Source organism: Macaca mulatta, chromosome 20, assembly GCF_049350105.2.
Source record: "Macaca mulatta isolate MMU2019108-1 chromosome 20, T2T-MMU8v2.0, whole genome shotgun sequence".
Classification (NCBI taxonomy): Eukaryota; Metazoa; Chordata; class Mammalia; order Primates; family Cercopithecidae; genus Macaca; species Macaca mulatta.
Window position 1 is genome coordinate 48956617 of NC_133425.1, and position 19320 is coordinate 48975936.

Consider the following 19320-nt stretch of genomic DNA (forward strand, 5'->3'; position numbering starts at 1 on the left):
GAAATATCTTTAAATCCTTTGCCCATTTTTAAATTGTGTTACTATTGAGTTGTTGGAGTTCTTTGTTTTGGATACAACTACCTTCTCAGACATATGATTTGCAAATATTTTCTCCCATTTGGTGTATCTTTTCACTTACTCGGTAGTGTCATTTGAAGCATAAAAGTTTTTAATTTTGATGAAGTCCAGTTACCTGTTTTTTGGTTTGTTACTTGCACTTTGGGTGTCCTAAGAATCCGTTGCCAAATCCAAGGTCACTAAGATTTATCCCTGTGTTTTCTTTTGATTTTTATAGTTTTATCTCATAGTTAGGTATTTGATCAAATTTGAGTAATCTGTGTATGGTATGAGGTAGTAGTCCATTTCCATTCTGATTATGTGGCTGTGCAGTTGTCTCAGCACCATTGAAAAGAAGATTTTTTTCCTCACTGAATGGCCTTGGTGGCCTCCTTGAAAATTAGTTGACCGTTGACAACATGTGGGTTTATTTCTGGACTCTAAATTCTATTCCATTGGACTATATGTCTATCCTTATGCAATACCATATTCTCTAGATTAGAGAGTTGCTTTCTTATAAAGTTTTGAAATTGGGAAATATGAGTGCTCCTACTTTTTTTCTTTTCAAGATTATTTCAAGAGTCCCTTGAATGAATTTTAGAATCAGATTATCAGTTTCACAAAGGAATAAGCTAGGATTCTGATAGAGTTGCACTGAATCTGTAGATCAATTTGGGGAGTATTGCCATCTTAACAATTTTATGTCTTCTGATCCATGAACATAGAATGTTTTTCCATTTATTTAGATCTTCAGTTTTTTTCAACAATGTTTTGTACTTTTCAGAGTATGTTTGCAATTCTTTTGTTAAATTTATTTCTAGTCTTATTGATGCTATTCCAAGTGTAGTTGTTTCATTGTTAACGTGTTCATTGCAAGTGCATAGAAAAACATTTTTGTATATTGATCTAGTATCCAGCAGCCTTGCTGAACTTATTAGTTCTAATAGTTTTCTAGTAGATACCTTAGGATTACTATGTAGGAAATCATGGAATTTGCTTATAATTTTACTTCTTATCCAAACTGGATGCCTTTTATTTCTTTTTCTTTCCTAATTATCTTGCTACAACCTCCAGTACAGTTGAACAGAAGTGTCGAAAGCAGAAATCCTTGTCTTGATCTTAGGTGGAAAGCATCTAGCTTTTCACTATTAAATTATGATTTTTTCCATAGTTGCCCTTTATCAAGTTGAGGAAGTTCCCTTCTTTTCCCAGTTCATGGAGTGTTTTTTATCATGAAAGGGCATTAGATTTTGTCAAATGCTTTTTTTGTGTCCATTGAGATGATCGTGTGTTTATTGTTTTTTTTATTCTATCAATATAGTATATTACACTGATTAATCTTCCTATGTTAAACCAGCCTTGCATTTTTGTTGTAAATCCCTCTCAGTCATGGTGTATAATTCTTAATTTTTTTCTTTTTTTGAGACAGTGTCTCACTCTGTTACCCAGGCTAGAATGCAGTGGTGAGATCATAGCTCACTACAAACAGCCCTCCCATCTTTGTCTCCTGAGTAGCTGCGACTACAGGCACATACTACCATGCCTGGCTAATTTTTAAAATTTTTTGTAGACAGGGTCTACCATGTTGCCCAGGCTGGTCTCGAACTCCTAAGCTCAAGCAATCTTCATGCCTCAGCCTCCCAATGTGTTGGGATTATAGGCATGAGCTACTACACCCGGCTGCTATAATTCTTTTCTTTTTTGTTTTTGAGATGGAGTTTCGCTCTTGTTGCCCAGGCTGGAGTGCAGTGGCACGATCTTGGCTCACCGCAACCTCTGCCTCCCAGGTTCAAGCAATTCTCCTGCCTCAGCCTCCCAAGTAGCTGGGATTATAGGCATGTGCCACCACCCTGGGCTAATTTTGTATTTTCAGTAGAGACGGGGTTTCTCCATGTTGGTCAAGCTGGTCTCGAACTCTCAACCTCAGGTGATCCACCTGCCTCGGCCTCCCAAAGTGCTGGGATTACAGGCATGAGCCACGGTGCCCAGCCTATAATTCTTTTTATATGTTGCTAGGTTTGGTTTGCTAACAGTTTGTTAAGGAATTTTTTTTTCAATTAAAAAACTTACTTATTTTTTCAAGTTTCCACATGCAGCAGTGATTCCTAAGGAATTTTACCCTTATTCATAAGAGGCATTGGTCTGTAGTTTTCTTGTTACGGCTTTGTCTGGTTTTATTATCAGGGTTATTACTGGTCTCATAGAATTGAGTAGGAAGTGTTCTCTCCTCTTCTATATTTAGGTGTTCTTTTTTTCCTTTTCCTTTTTTTTTTTTTTTTTTTTTAATTTACAGCTGTCTGAAAGACCCATGGATATGAGCTTCTTGGTATTAATGTTTTAAAGTTTGGTAGAATTCAGCAGCGAAGCTGTTGAGACCTGAGATCTTCCTTGTGGGAAGTTTACTGATGAATAATTCCGTTTCGTATTTGTTACAGGTCTATTCAGATCATCTGTTTCTTCTAGAATCAGTTTTGATAATGTATGTCTTTCTAAGAATTTGTCTGTTTCCTCTGGGCTAAACTGTTGGCAAATAATTATATTTCCTTCTGTTCTTTTTTATTCTTTAAGGTCAGTAGTAATGTCCTTTTCCTTTTCTGATTGTACTTTTTGTTTGTTTTGTTTTTTCAGACAGAGTCTCACTCTGTTGTCCAGGCTGGAATACAGGGGCATGATCTTGGCTTACTGAAACCTTGGCCTCCTGGGTTCCAGCAATTCTTGTGCCTCAGTCTCCTGAGTAGCTGGGACTACAGGCCTGTGCCACCTTGCCCAGCTAATTTTTGTATTTTTAGTAGAGATGGAATTTCCCCATGTTGCCCAGGCTGGTCTTGAACTCCTGGCCTCAAGCAATCCATCCACCTTGGCCTCCCAAGTGCTGGGATTACAGGCGTGAGCCACCGTGCCCTGCTCTTTGTAGTAGTTTGAGTCTCCTCCCTTTTGTTCTTGGTCTAGCTAAAGGTTTGTCAATTTTCTTGATCTTTTTCTTTTAAAAACCAGGTTTTTGGTTTCATTTATCTTATCTATTTTTGTGTTCTTTATTCATTAGTATATAATCTGTTTCCTTCTTTCTGCTTACTTGAGGCTTACTTTTTGCTCTTTTCTATTGTTTTAAGATGGATGTTTAGGTAATTCATTTACTGTTTCTCTTAATATCTTTTTCCCCCAAATCCTTTATGTAGATCTGAGTATCTTTTAAAAGATACCTTTCCAATATCTCAATCTCTTTTATTATTATTTTTTGAGACAGCATCTTGCTCTGTCGCCTAGGCTGGAGTGTAGTGCTCACGGCAGCCTTCCTCCAGGGCTTAAGTGATCCTCTTCCCTAAGCTTCTTGAGCTGGGACCACAGCCGTGCACCACCATGCTCTGCTAATTTTTTGCAGAGATGAGATTTTGCTGTTACCCAGGCTGGTCTCAAACTCCTGAGCTCAAGCAGTCCTCCCTCCTCAGCCTCCCAAAGTGCTGGGATTACATGCGTGAGCCATTGCCCTTTTTCATTTTTAATGTAAGCATTAACAACTATAAATTTTCCTCCATGCACTGCTTTAGCTGCATGAGTGTTGGTACAGTGTGTCTTCATTTCAAAAGTATTTTCTGATTTCTGTTTTTGACACTTCTGTTTGACTCACTGGTTATGTAGCAGTATGTTGTTAACTTCGTATTTGTAAGTTTCCCAAATTTGTTATTGATTTCTACTTTCATTGTGGTTGAAAACACACTTTGTTTTATTTCAGTTCTTTTAAATATATTAAGAATTGTTTTATAGCCTAGCATATATGGTCTATCCTAGAGAATTTCAAAGTACATTTGAGAACACTGTGTATTCTGTGGAGGTTGGAGAGAGTGTTCCGTAGATGTCTGTTAGGTCTAATTGTTTTATATTGTTAGTAAAGTGTTCTGTTTCCTTGTTGATCTGCCTAGACCTTCTCTCCATTATTGAAAGTGAGGTACTGAAATCTGTAAATATTATTGCTGAACTGTCTACTTTTCCCTTCACTTCTGTCACTTCTCACTTCAAGTATTTTGTGCTGTGTTATGAAGTGTGTGTATAACTGTTATAGATTCCTGATGGCTTGACCCTTTTATCATTATGGAATGTCCCTTTTTAATAACTTTTTGTCCTAAAGTCTGATTTATGGTGTGATACATATATATATATACACATACACACACACACACACACACACACACAGTCATCCAACTTTCTTACAGTTTCTGTCTGTATATCTCTTTCTATCCTTTCATTTTTGAATGTATTTGTATTTTTTTAATCTAAAATGTCTCCTGTAGATAAAAATAATTTGGATTTCTTTTGCCTTTTGACTATGTATATAATTGGATTTATATCTGCCATTTTACTTTTCGTTTTCATGTCTTTCCCTTTGCCTTTTCAGCTTTGCTTTTGCATTAGGGTCAATATTTTGTAAAGTAGCATTTTCATGTCAAGTTTCTTTCACTGTGTGTGTGTGTGTAGTGGTAGCCCTAGGGCTTGCCATATATATCTTAATTTATCAAAAATCAGCTTCAGATTATACTCATTTAATTCCAGTGAGATATAGAAGTGTTCACTGTTTCGTTACACATATTACATCCATAAATGTACAACTCCACCAGTACATTGTTATAATTATTGATATAATTTTATGACTTCTAAAGTAGCAGAAAGGCAAGGAGTATAAGCGTGTATTTAAAACTTTTGCTATAGTAACCTTATTAATAATTTCTGGTTTTCTTTCTGGTTTTCTTTCTTTCTTAAGACAGAGTCTCGCTTTGTTGCCCAGGCTAGAGTGCAGTGGTGCAAACTCAACTCTCTGCAACCCCTGCCTCCCAGGCTTAAATGATCCTTCCCGCCTCAGCCTCCCATGTAGCTGGGCCTACAGGGTGCAGGCATGTGCACCATGCCCGGCTGATTTTTGTATTTTTTTGTAGAGACGGGGTTTCGCCATGTTGCCCAGGCTGGTGTTGAACTCCTGGCCTCAAGCAATTCACTTGCCTCGGCCTCCCAAAATGTTGGGATTACAGGTGTAGCCACTACGCCCAGCCTACTTCTATTTCTGTTATTCATTCCTGTGTATGTGAGTTGCCATCTGGAGTAATTTCCTTTGCCCAATATGGCTTTGCTCCTGCCTACGTCCTTTGTACTGTTTTTGGCAAATATATTACATTTTTGTATGTTACAGGTACATTATATATATATTATTTTATACAACTGATTTTTTAATCAGTTAAGAAAGGAGAAGAAATTGCATTTATACTCTATTTATGATTACATAATTGTCTTTACCAGTGCTCTTGGCTTTCTTCATGTATAGTATTGTCCAGGGGCATTTGCTTTTTTGGCTTGAAGAATTTTGTATAGTATTTCTTGTAAGGGGTTTTGCTAGCACCAAATTCTGTTTTTGTTTATCTGAGAGTACATTTTTTCACCTTCATTTCTGAAAGATAACTTGCAAAAATTTTGAATATTGATATTTCACAGATAAAAATCTTGAGTAACTTTTTAATAATGGATTCTTAGCTTAATATTTTTTCTTTCATCACTTTGAATGTTATCCCACTGCCTCTTGGCCTCTGTAGTTTCTGATTAGAAGTCAAATTTTATTTTATTGGGGTTTCCCTGTAACTGAAAAGTTGTTTTTCTCTTGATGCTTTCAATATTTTCTCTTTCTTCGGCTTTGAGCATTTTTACTGTGATATATCTGGTTATAGATGAGTTTATCCTACTTGCAAGTTACTGAATGTCCTGGAGATGTAATTTAATAAATTTGGGAAGTTTTCAGTATTTCTTTGAACATTTTTTTCTGCTTCTTTCTCTCCTCTCCTGATTCTCCCATTACACTTATGTTGATTTCCTTAATGCTGTGCCACATTTCTCTGAGGCTGTTTATTTTTCTTCATTCTTTCTCTGTTCTCAGATCACACCATCTCTTCACGTTTGCTAATCTTTTTGGTTTTTTTGCTACTTCAAATCTATTTTCCCTAGCTTCTAGTGAATTTTTCATTTCAGTTACTGTAATTTTCTACTCCAAGTCTTTTTTTTTGAGATGAGTCTTGCTCTGTTGCCCAGACTGTACAGTGGCTCAATCTCAGCTCACTGCAACCTCCGTCTCTCGGGTTCAAGTGATTCTCCTGTCTCAGCCTCCCTAGTAGCTGGGATTACAGGCACATGCCACCATGCCTGGCTAATTTTTGAATTTTTAGTAGATACTGGGTTTCACCATGATGGCCAGGCTGAACTCCTGACTTCAAGTGAGCCACCCTCCTCGGCCTCCCAAAGTGCTGGAATTACAGGTGTGAACCACCGCAGCGGCCTCTAAGTCTTGATTCACATATTATTCTTAATGAATTTTAATAGATATTCTTGAATCGATGTATCTTCATTTGCTATATGCCTTTAATACCATTTCCAGAGACTTTAAATAGCTTTTATATAATTTTCACCCCTTTTACTGGGCAGCAGGTTCACACAGCTCCTCACACTATTATGGTGGAAGTTGTTGTATCTCTCAGAGCACTCTTATTGTTTGCCAGGTCACAAAAGAAGATAAGTCCTTCCAGAATATTATGCGTTGTTATAGGACTCAGCCACAGGCCCGGAGCCAGGTAACTACATTTTCTCTATGAGCTGAAAATAACGCTTAAAGTCTGTGATGAATACAAAAAATTAACCATAGTTGACTCTGTGGCCTTTTTTTCCAAGATAAACACCTGGGACTCTACTTAAGGGAAATTTCTGCTTTAATCTTCTTTATTCTTGATGTCACATGTTGATTAAGTTCTCTTTTCCTCAGAAGGCAACAATGTTAAATATTTGATTGCCTTCTCAATTCAGAAAAATCACAAGATAGATTGGAATTAAGAAGTTACTTGGTTTCTATGTCACCATTCTGGTTTAGTAAACATACTGTACGTTTAACCAAGAGAATGTCACATGGAAATTTAAAACCCACTTTGCCTTTATTACGATTCGTCTCTGAGAGGCAAATTGGCAGATCTGTGTATCTGACTTAGAATGACTTGACTTTATGGTTGGGTGCTGTTACCGCAGCGTGGTACTGCAAGTAGTACTTGGCATGTGAAGCTAGATGGGCTCTGATTGAATCTTAGATCTGTTATAATTTGAGTTATGTTTCTTAACCTCTTCTGAGGACAACTATTGCTACACAGATTATTGTGAAAAGTAACATATGTCAAGGTCCTATCACCAAGGGTGTGCTCAACAAATACTAGTTTACATCCCCTTCTCATTATTTCTCTAAAGGTGTATAGAAGTGTTTTGATAAAAGGGAAAAGAAAAAGACGAAATTCCGGCAGCAGTGATAGCAGAAGCCATCAGAATTCTCCAACAGAACTAAACAAAGATAGAAGTAAGTGGGATCTTTGTGAACTACAAGACAAAATTAGGAGCTTTTCTTACTTTTTAGGACTTGAAGTAACCATTACTAAATGAAATAACTATAGAAACTATGAAAGTGTATAAACAAAGGGTTTAATGGATCAGTAAACCAAATTCTGGGTGGCAAAACTGTCCATTCCATAGCTTTGGGGCACATATTCTATAACATTTTTCTCCAGGAGAATTAGAGCTTTCAGTGAGGAATCTGCTTGCCTGAGTTTCAGAAAGGACTGACATGTCAGTTGGAGCCATGCTATGGAAATACCATCCCCTACCTGTTGGTTTGTCCTAGGGCTTAGGTCCTAGAAAACTTGGTGTAGCTTATTAATACTACTCAGAAAGCCCTTGCTATGGTTATGGCATAGGGATATCAAGTTAAAATCCTAGCTGAGCTTTGCCTTTTGGTGTGAAGAACAGAATGCCTATTCACTGTTATTAGCAAGTAATGCAGGTAGCTGTTCCCTTTCTCCTACTTTTTAAAAATTAAAACAATCTATACTAGCAGCTTTTGTATTGACACCCTGTGTTCTCCTGGAAGCAGCCAGTAGAGACTCCAGTCCAGTCATGAGGTCAAGCAGCACCTTGCCAGTTCCACAGCCCAGCAGTGCTCCTCCTACACCTACTCGCCTCACAGGTGCCAACAGTGACATGGAAGAAGAAGAGAGGGGAGACCTCATTCAGTTCTACAACAACATCTACATCAAACAGATTAAGACATTTGCCATGAAGTACTCCCAGGCAAATGTAGTAAGTATTACAGGGATCATTTCATGCTTTTTTCATGAGTATTGAGGAATTATTTATGATTTATATATGGACCATTCACCTGGTCCATATATAAACTAGTTTTGGCCAAGCGTGGTGGCTAACACCTGTAATCCCAGCACTTTGGGAGGCTGAAGCGGGCAGATCAGTGGAGGTCAGAAGTTCGAGACCAGCCTGGCCAACGTGGTAAATAAAACCCAGTCTCCACTAAAAATACAAAAATGAGCCAGGCGTGGTAGAACACATGTGTAATCCCAGCTACTCTGGGGGCTAAGGCAGGAGAATTGTTTGAACATGGGAGGTAGAGGTTGCAGTGAGCTGAGATTGCGCCACTGCACTCCAGCCTGGGCGACAGAACGAGACTCTGTCTCATAAATAAATAAGCTAGTTTTACAAATAATTCTATTAAGTAAAACTGAGGAGGTCTGTAATTTACCTAACCAACATAAGTTCTGTTGTTAAGCATTAAACAAGAATAAGATTGTATTTGGAGTCCCTACAAAGTATAGTAGTACAAGAGACAGGCTACATGGGTTCAAATTGTCTAGTACGTAACAGTAGTGGTAACCTTGCAAATCATTAAATTTTCTCTGTACCTTGTTTCCTCATATATATAAAACATGGGAATATAACTAGTTCTTAGCATATGGAGTTGTAAGGATGAAATGACATAATGTATAAAAATTGCTTAAAATAATAACTGGCACAAACTAAGCACTTAAGGTTTGCTATTAGAATGTTTTTCTTTAGGTTAAATTAGTGCTAATATATCACTCTTATCATTCTCAGTAAAAATACCTCATTATAAATTTCTTAGAGTTACTGATTTTTTTTTTTTAACAGATGGATGCTCCTCCACTCTCTCCCTATCCATTTGTAAGAACAGGCTCCCCTCGCCGAATACAGTTGTCTCAAAATCATCCTGTCTACATTTCCCCACATAAAAATGAAACAATGCTTTCTCCTCGAGAAAAGATTTTCTATTACTTCAGCAACAGTCCTTCAAAGGTGAGCCTAACATCAATCTTGGCCTTTACTAACCCCAAAATGCTTCAGATGCTAGAAAGAGGGTTTGTGCTAAGCCTAGGCACTCATTAGAGTGATGAGAGCTACCAGGGAGCAGTGATCAGTCAGTTCCCATGCAGCAAAACCCAGGATTTGTTGTTTTTTTGCTTTTCTTGAGGGTGGAATTTTAGGGTTGGAAACAGGGTAAGGGATTTGGATTTCTTTTTATCCCCTCTCCTATTTATACATTTTGAACATTTTGCTATAAACCTGAAGTTTGTGTTTATCCCATATGTAACAATTTTCCACATGTGTTAGGGAAATAAATTTTGGATTCCTTACCAAAGGCCTGTTTCTGGGACAGGCAGTGTCCTCTGGACTCTGGCTAAGGGGAGAAGTTGACATTTTGGACATTGCAGTGCAATAGTCATATTAGCACAGATGTATGTGCAACAGCCGCCTCATTCTAACAAGGGGAAGGAAGCTTGAGTCAGGCCTTAATGTTGAAAAGTCAGGGAGCTGCTGAGGTATGGAAGGGCATTCAGTAGGAAGCAGGTAAGGGGAAGAAAACAATATCCTTGAGGCAGTGATCCAAAGCTTGAATACAGGTATCATGCTATGTTAGCAAGTGGAACTGGATTGTGAAGGCCCTTACATGATGAGATTTGTATTGATAAAGGTTGCATAGAGGCTGGGTGTGGTGGCTCACACCTGTAATCCCAGCACTTTGGGAGGCCACTGTGGGCAGATCACCTGAGGTCAGGAGTTCAAGACAAGCCTAGTCAACATGGTGAAACCTCATCTCTATTAAAAATACAAAAATAATCGTGGCATGCGCCTGTAATCCCAGCTACTCGGGAGGCTGAGGCAGGAAAATTGCTTGAACCCGGGAGGTAGAAGTTGCAGTGAGCCAAGATCACACCATTGTACTCCAGCCTGAGTGACAAGAGTGAAACTCTGTCTCAAAAAAAAAAGATTGCTTAGAAATACACACACATATATAGGGCCTGAAATCTTCAAAAAAAAAAAAAAAAAGGTATCATGAGAAAATGGTAGAGGATGGGGAAGGTATCATAGAGGAGACTAGGGAGACATGACACCCAAATGCAATGCATGATTTTTGATCCTGCATAGGAAAACACTGCTATAAAGGACATTTTGAGGAAATTTTGAATGTGGCCCTCAGTGTATTTTTTTTTTTTTTTAAGTTTCTTTGGTGTTGATGATGCCTAGTAGATTATGTAGGAGATGGTGCTGAAAGTATTCAGAGGTAAAGTGACTCAGTGTCTGCAGCTTACTTGCAAACGGGTTGGTTGCAATATATTTAGGTAGGGAGAGAGTGACAGCAACTCTCAGACATTAATGATTGATAAGTGGGTGCTCAATGTACTATTTTTCCAACTCTTTGTAGGCTTGAAATCTTTTAAAAAGTTGAGGAAAACAGTCCGGGTACAGGGTCTCACGCCTGTAATCCCAACAGTTTGGCTGGCTGGGGTGGGAAGATTGCTTGAGGCCAGGAGTTGGAGACCAGCTCAGGCAACATAGCAAGACCTCATCCCTACAACAAATAAAAATTAGCTGAGCATGGTGCCATGCACCTGTAGTCTTAGGTACCCAGAAAGCTGAGCCCAAGAGTTCAAGGCTGCAGTGAGCTATGCTCACGCCACCACACTCCAGCCTGGGCGATAAAGTGAGAAACCCTGTCTCTTTGGGGGGGGGAAAAAAAAAGGTTGAGGAAAACAAGTAAACAAGAACAGCAAAAATCTGTTAGAAAATGTAATAATGGGCCGGACATGGTGGCTCATGCCTGTGATCCCAGCACTTTGGGAGGCCACGGTGGGCTGATCACCTGAGGTCAGGAGTTCAAGACGAGCCTAGTCAACATGGTGAAACCCCATCTCTACTAAAAATACAAAAATAAGCCGGGCATGGTGGCGGACACCTGTAATCCCAGCTACTCAGGAGGCTGAGGTGGGAGAATTGCTTGAATCCCGGAGGCAGTTTGCAGTCAGCTGAGATCATGCCATTGCACTCCAGCCTGGGGGACAAGAGCAAGACTCCATCTCCAAAGAAAAATAGAAAATGTAATAATGGAGAAACCTTTCCTATCATAGTAAAAACAAAAAAAGGGTGTAAAGGAGTCACATGCTTTGGAATAAATTTATAACTTTTGAAAACTGGAATAAATGAAGAGATACCAGTGTTTCTGAATAAGAAGACCAAATATTTAAAAGATATACTTTCTCCGTTACATAGGCTTAGTCTAATTCCAATGATATTCCTAGTAGGACTGGTTATGAAACATGGAAACATAAATTGGCAGTAACAGCCCCAAAAAGCAACTGGAGTTGGAGGAAATGATTCTCATGGCTTAAATTAGACGCTCATCCTGAAACCTATAAATTTTTTTTTTTTTTTTTTTTTTTTTTTTGAGACAGAGTCTCACTCATTGCCCAGGCTGGAGGGCAGTGGTGCAATCTCGGCTCACTGCAAGCTCTGCCTCCCAGGTTCACGCCATTCTCCTGCCTCAGCCTCCCTTCCTGAGTAGCTGGGACTACAGGCGCCTGCCACCGTGCCCGGCTAATTTTTTGTATTTTTATAGAGACGGGGTTTCACCTTGTTAGCCAGGATGGTCTCAATCTCCTGACCTTGTGATCCGCCCGCCTTGGCTTCCCAAAGTGCTAGGATTACAGGTGTGAGCCACCGCGCCCAGCCTGTAACCTATAAATTCTAAATGGATTACAGAGTTAAATGGAAAAAAAGAACAAAATAATATCAGGTAATAGACAAAGCAGATGAATTGGAATCATAATACTCAAAAGGCGTCTTAAAAAGGAGGAAAAAAGGAACATACAGGAAAATAGCATTTAAATGTAAATGGTCTAATAAGTGTACCAATTAAAAGTTAGAATTTATCTGATTGGACAAAAAAGCAGGACCAAACTATATGTTGTTCGTAAGTTATATACTTTAAATATAAAAATGTGTATTCATGAATGGAATATTACTTGGCAATAAAAAGGATGAAGTACTGATACACGCTACAATATGAATGGACCTTGAAAACACTGTTAAGTGAAAGAAGTCAGTCACAAAAGAATACATATTTTATGATTCCATTTATATGAGTTGTCCAGAATGGGCAAATATCTAGAAGCAGAAAGAAGATTCGTGGTTGCCAAGGGTTGTGGGGAATAGAGTTTCTGCTTATGGACAAGAAGTTTCTTTCTGGGGTGATGAAAGAATTCAAAAATAGAATGTGGTGATGGCTACTCTGGGAACATACTAAAAGCCAAGGAGCTGTACACTTCAAATGGTTGTATAATACAGTGTAAGAATTATATCTCAATAAAGCTGGAAGGGTGGAAAAGGTTATACCATGCTACCACTCATCAAAAGAAAGTTGGAGTGGCTGTATTAGTATCAGAGAAAGTAGATTTCAGAGCAAAAAATATTATCAGTGACAAAGTGGGTCGTTTCCTATTATAAAGAGGACGACATATAACCCTAAATAGAAAAAAAAAAATAGTCAAGAGATTTCAACATAATTGGTATAACAAATAGAGAAAATCAGTAAGGATACAGAAGATGTAGCATTATCAATCAACTGCCATTTATAGAACACTATCAAGTGCAGAGAGAACATTTACCAACATAGACTGCATTCTGGACCATAAAACAAGTCTTGATAAATGTTAAAGGGTTGAAATACTGTGTTTTCACTGATCACAATGGCATTAAATCAGAAATCAGTAAGAGAAAAGATACCTGGAAAATCCCCCAATTCTTGGAAACTAAATTATGTATTTCTGTTGGTCAAAGAAAGCACAAGAGAAATTCGAAAATATTTTGAACTAAATGAAAATAAAAACCCAAAATATTAAAATTTGTGGGATGTAGCTAAAACAGTGCTGAGAGAGAAATACATAGCACTGAACACCTATGTTAGAAAAGAAAAAAGGTCTCAAATTAGTGACCTAAGATTTCAGCTTAAGAAAGCAGAAAAAGTGTAGGACTCACTGAAATGGAAAACTGGAAAGTAGAGAAAAACCAAGGCAAACAAAAGCTAGGTTTTTTGGGGGCCGAGTGCCATGTCTCATGCCTGTAATCTCAGCACTTCGGGAGGCTGAGGCGGGTGGACTGCTTGAGCTTAGGAGTTCGAGACCAGCCTGGGTAACATAGCAAGACCTTGTCTCTACTTTAAAAAAAAAAAAAGAAAAGAAAAAAAAAAAACTGGGTGTGGTGCTACACACCTGTGGTTCCAGCTACTCCGGAGGATAAGGTGGGGAAGGATGGCTTGAGCCCACGTGTTGAGGCTACAGTGAGCCATGCTCACGTTACTGCACTCCAGCCTGAGGGACAGAATGAGACCGCCCGCCCCCCCAAAAATTGATACCTCTATGTACAGAATAAACAGGAAAAAGAAATGACACATTACTAACATACATTAAAAGTATAATGAAAGATAAAGAACTTAATGCCAGCCAGATGTGATGGCTCATGCCTGTAATCTCAGCACTTTGGGAGACCAAGGCAGGAGGATCCTTGAGCCCAGTAGTTCAAGACCAGCCTGGGCAACATAGCAAGAACTTGTCTCTGGGAAAAAAAAAAAAAAACACCCCGCCAGGTGTGGTGGGGTTGGTGAGGTGTGCCTACAGTCCCAGCTACTCAGGAGGCTGAGGTGGCAGGGTCATTAGAGCCTGGACAGTCAAGGCTGTAGTGAGCTGTGGTAGCCCCCCTGCACTCCATCCTGGGCAACAGAGTGAGACCCTGTTTCAAAAAAAAATTTTAAAGAACAACTTAATGCCAACAAATGTGACAATGCACATGAAATAGACAAATTCTTGAAAGACATAAACTAATAAAACTCAAGTAGTAGTAGTCTCAATAGCCCCTGTATCTACTAGAGAAATTAATTTGTGGTTTAAAAACCTCCTGTCAGAAAACTGTAGGCCCAGATGGCTTCAATGGTAAATGCTACCAAACATTTAAGGAAGAAATATGCCAATTCTATAGAAACTCTTACAAAAGGTGAAGGTGATAAATCATCTTAGTGTTTGAAGGAAGGCATCTGACAAAATCCAACATTCATTAATGTAAAATCTCTCAAGGAACTTCCTCAGCTTGGTAAACATTTACCAAAAGCACCTACAAATATCATACTTAATGGTAAAAGACTGAATGCCTTGCCCCTATGATCAGGAACAAGGCAACAATGTCCACTCTCACTACCCCTATTCAACATTGTAACTGGGGGTCCTAGCATGTGCAATAAGACAAGAAAAAGAAGCCATACAGCCTGGATTGCCTACATAGAAAAATCACAAAGAATCCACAAAAAGCTACTGGAACTAATAAGGGAGGTTATGTGATCAATATACAAAAATCAAATGTATTTCTGTATGCTAGCAGTGAACAATCAGAAGTAAAATAAAAAATTGAATACTGTTAACATTTAAAAATTACTTAGGGGTATGATAAAAACTATGCAAGACATGTATCCTGAAAATTATCAAAGCTTGGTGAGAGAAATTAAAGCCTGAGAAAATAGAGAAATGTGTTCATGACATTGAATGAAAATGATACCTTATTTTCCAATTCATAGAAAATAAAACAGCAGTTTTCTCCCAATTTCAAACCAATTTCAGTCAAAATCCAGATTTATATAAAAAACTGATTCTAAAATTTGTAATTTACAAGGCAAAGGAACTCAAATAGCTAAAATAACTCAAAGTTGGAGGCTTCACACTAATTACGAAGCTACACAAAATATCTGTATTATAATACCACAGTAATCAAGACAGTAGTGTTGGTGGAAGTATAGACACAGAGATCAATAGAACAGAGTCCAGAAACAGACAACACGTATATGGTAAACTGATTTTCAACAAAGGTACAAAGGCAATTTGATAGAGAAAGGATAGCCTTTTCAGCAGATGGTGCTGGAACAATTGGATATGCATTTAACAAAATAATAGTAAATTTGTTCCCATGCCCTGCACCATATACAATAACTAAAAATGAACCACAGACATAAATGTAAAATCTCAAACTACAAAACCTCTAGAAGAAAACAGAAAATCTTGGTGAACATGTTTTATGGGAAAATTTTATATACAACATCAAAAGCGCAATCCACAAAATACTGTTAAAATGGATTTTATCAAAATGAGTAATTTCTGCTGTTTGAGACACTGTTAAGAGAATTAAAAAACCAGCCATGGACTATTAGAAAATCTGTACACATTCCATATCTGATGAAGCATTTGTTTATCTGCAATTTCTAAAGAATTCTCAAAATTCAGTAGGAAAACCACCAAATGTAAAAGTGGGCAAAAGATTTGAACACGCTTTACCCATTACATGCCTGTTAGAATGGCTAAAATCTAAAAAGTGACAAATCCTAAGTTCTGGCAACAATGTGGAGCAATTTTACATATTGCTGGTGTGAACGCAAAATGGCATCACCACTGTGGAAAGTTGTTTCTTAAACATGCCATTATCGTACAACCAGCAATCTCATTCCTTGGTATTTACATAAATGAAATGGAAGCTTATGTTTACACAAAATCATGTACATGACTGTTTATAATGACGTTCTTCCTAATTGCCAAAAAGGGGGAAACAACCCAAACGTCCTTCAGCTGGTGAATGCATATAAATAAGCCTGTGGTGCATCCAGACAATCGACTGCTACTTTGCAATAAAAAGGAACTGATACATTCAACGTAGTAAATCTCAAATGCATCAATGCTTAAGTGAAAGACACTGGATTCAGTAGGCTACTTATGATTCCATTTCTGTGACATTCGGGAAAAGGCAAAACCATTGGACAAGAACATCAGTGGTGGTTTGGGATAGGCGGACAAGGGAGTATGGGGGAATTTTTCAGAGGAAAAGAACAGTTTTATACGACTGTAGGTATTTCTAGCACAGAATCGGGAGTCTGTTTAGTAAAATGAGTGATTATTAGATTAGACTGTTGGTTGGAGAAAGATTTGTCATCTTGACTTAACAGGTGATAGCTGAAACTTAGGGGGAGAATATTACAAAGCAAGAAGTAGCTTATGTCTAGAACCAACCTATAATGTAGTAACATTTATACTACTATGAGAAAATAATTATCAACTACTATATAAGATCAGTTAAGATGAAGACTGATCATTAGTGATACTTGACAGAGCAGTGTCAGTGCATTGGTGTGACTTGTTGAAAAATAAATTATGGTAGCATTGCTTATATACAATTAACAATGTATACAGTAAACAGTGTAAGAAATATTCAAGCAAATGGCAGACTGCAGAGATAGCAAATGCAGACCAGACTGTTAGGAAGGCAGAAAAGGGGCTAGAAGAGAAAGAGTTGAAGGAAAGCTTTCTTCAGATACTTAAGATTTTGTGGCCAGGTGCAGTGGCTCATGCCTGTTACCCCAGCACATTAGGAGGCCAGAGCAAGAGGACTGCTTGAGCCCAAGAATTCAAGACCAGCTTGGGCAACATAGTGCAACCCCATTTCTATTGTTAATTTAAAAAAAAAAAAAATGAAAAACACTTGTGAAGGTACATCTGTTGATAATAAAGAACACTGACTTTAAAACCCCCAAAACGTTTATGACTTTAAAGAATAAAAATAACAAGTGTCATGATAAAATATGTCTGGGATTTGTTTTAAAATAATCTGAGGAATGGAAGTGAATGGAAGTATAAATCAAACATGCTGAAGTAGAGGAACAGGTATGTGAGGATGCATTACGCTGCTTCTCTACTTTTGTATGTTTACAATTTCCTGTAATATATGTCTGTGAATTTGCTTAGTATGGTTTCTGTAAGCAAACATGGATGAAGCAGCACATGAAAAAGAATTTTAACCAACAAACTACCCGAAAATAATGTGACAGATGACTTTTAGAGGCTTTGGAGAGACTGAATGGTAAAGGCACTGTACAGCCAGTCTTTCTGGAATTCTGGCAGTGTCTTTCTCAACTGCAGCTCCTCATCTGAGCCACTGTCCAGAAAATAATTGAGTAACTTTCCTCAATTGTCCCAAGGATAATATATAGTTAACTAGTATCATTCTAGATTTTACTAATTTATTACCTACAATGAATACCTTAGGGAATTAAGGCCTACTTTTCTAGTGAAATCCCAGTTGAGAATGGCTGCTAAAAACTAACATTAGACTGAAAAAAAAGAGTATTGTATAAAATTGTACTTTAAAAAAGAGAAAAAGATGTGTCTGTCTAAGTGACTATCGGATAGCAACGTAATGCTCCATAATTGTAAAAAAATCACAAATTTGTGAACTCACAAATTATAGAAATGTATAGGTCAAAAGTACCTGTGGAAGAGCTTGTTAAAAATAGTACTCAGCCCCTTCTCAAATAGCCATCAGCCTCAGCCAGCTGAAAAGGAAAGTTGGCAGGTTATGTAACTTAGTATTTGTTTTCTCTGTAGATGTGTTCAAATTATTCCAGGTAAATTACTTAACTCATTTAAGATTCTTTGACTTAATATTGGGCTGTGTGCATTTGCATTTTAAAATTTTTATATCTTTTTCCCACCATAGAGACTGAGAGAAATTAATAGTATGATACGCACAGGAGAAACTCCAACTAAAAAGAGAGGAATTCTTTTGGAAGATGGAAGTGAATCACCTGCAAAAAGAATTTGCCCAGAAAATCATTCTGCCTTATTACGCCGTCTCCAAGATGTAGCTAATGACCGTGGTTCCCACTGAGGTTAGTCTCTTGTATTGAAACTCTTTTCACAACATGTTTAGCCGCATCCTTTAATGCATCTAGATTATGGAGCTTTTTCCCTTAATCCAGCTGATCAGTTACAGCCTGTTAGTAACATGAGGGGATATTTTGGTGAGAAATGGGACTTAACTCCTTCCAGTATCCTTAGAACATTTTAATTCATCCCAACTGTCTTCTTTTCCCTACCATTCAGTGATTACTGTCAAGGCTGCTTAGAATCCAAACTTGGATTTTTGACTCTGACAAAGCTTTTAAAAGTACTACAAGAAAATGATGTGTACCCAAATGTGAGCATACGAGGCTTCTGTTGACATACTCCAACAGAAGAACTGTATTTCAAGTTCACTCCTACCTGTTTTGTGGTCAGCTGTAGTCCTCATAAAAAGCAAAACAAAAATTAGGTATTTTGTCCTAAAACACCTGGTAGGAGTGTGTGATTTTTACATTCCTGAAACAGAACAAAGGAGAGCGCACCCAGGTTTGGAGGTCCTAGGTCACTAGCCCTCGTCTCCCATTCCCTTTGTGCACGTCTTCCCCTCTCCCCATTTGGTGTGGTGCAGTGTGAAAAGTCCTTGATTGTTCGGGTGTGCAATGTCTGAGTGAACCTGTATAAGTGGTGGCACTTTAGGGCTGTAAAATGCATGATTTTGTAACCCAGATTTTGCTGTATATTTGTGATAGCACTTTCTACAATGTGAACTTTATTAAGTACAAAACTTCCAGGCTAAACATCCAATATTTTCTTTAATGCTTTTGTACTTTTTTAAACTGTTAAAGCCCCTATAGTCACCTTTTGGGAATATGTTTTAATTTCTCCGGTTTTTTGTTATATAGGGATCAATCGGCTAAGAAAAGATTTTAAATCAAGTTGAATTGAGGGGATTAATATGAAAAATTATGACCTCTTCCTTTAGGAGAGTTATCTAAAAGAAATGTCTATTAAGGTGATATATTTTAAAATATTTTTGGGTGTTCCTGGCAGTTTAAAAAATTGGTTGGAGAATTTAGGTTTTTATTAGTACCATAGTACCATTTATACAAATTAGAAAATGTTATTTAACAGCTGTTGAATTATCTATACATACCTTTATTAATCACTATTGTTCCAGCAGTTTTCAAGTCAAATTAATCATCTTATTAGGGAGAAAATTCAATTGTAAATTGAATCAGTATAAACAAAGTTACTAGGTAACTTCATATTGCTCTGAGAGAAATATGGAACTTACACTGTTCAATTAGAATAGTGTTCTGCAAAAATATTTATAAAACCTCTCAAGATACTTACTGCTACTGTAATTTTATATGAAGATAAGTGCATTTTTCAATAAAGCATTTATAAATTA

The 19320-nt window shown here is 37.7% G+C and overlaps 1 protein-coding gene across 13 annotated transcripts in view; it reads left to right on the top strand.

Moving 5' to 3' along the window:
• RBL2 (RB transcriptional corepressor like 2) overlaps positions 1–19320 on the top strand; it is a 134965-nt gene that overhangs the window by 105114 nt on the left and 10531 nt on the right. For 5 of the 13 annotated variants that reach the window (XR_013411254.1, XR_013411255.1, XM_015126138.3 and 2 more), the window contains 5 exons: positions 6585–6656; positions 7315–7420; positions 7988–8196; positions 9058–9222; positions 17785–17956. Coding sequence is in view for 9 of the 13 variants with exons in the window: in XM_015126138.3 (XP_014981624.2) it covers positions 6585–6656; positions 7315–7420; positions 7988–8196; positions 9058–9222; positions 17785–17955 (723 nt within the window). In the remaining 4 variants the exon portion in view is untranslated. Of the gene's footprint in view, positions 1–6584; positions 6657–7314; positions 7421–7987; positions 8197–9057; positions 9223–17784 lie in introns of all 13 variants that reach the window. The other 8 variants (XR_013411256.1, XR_013411257.1, XM_077984754.1 and 5 more) reach the window with 3 other exon arrangements.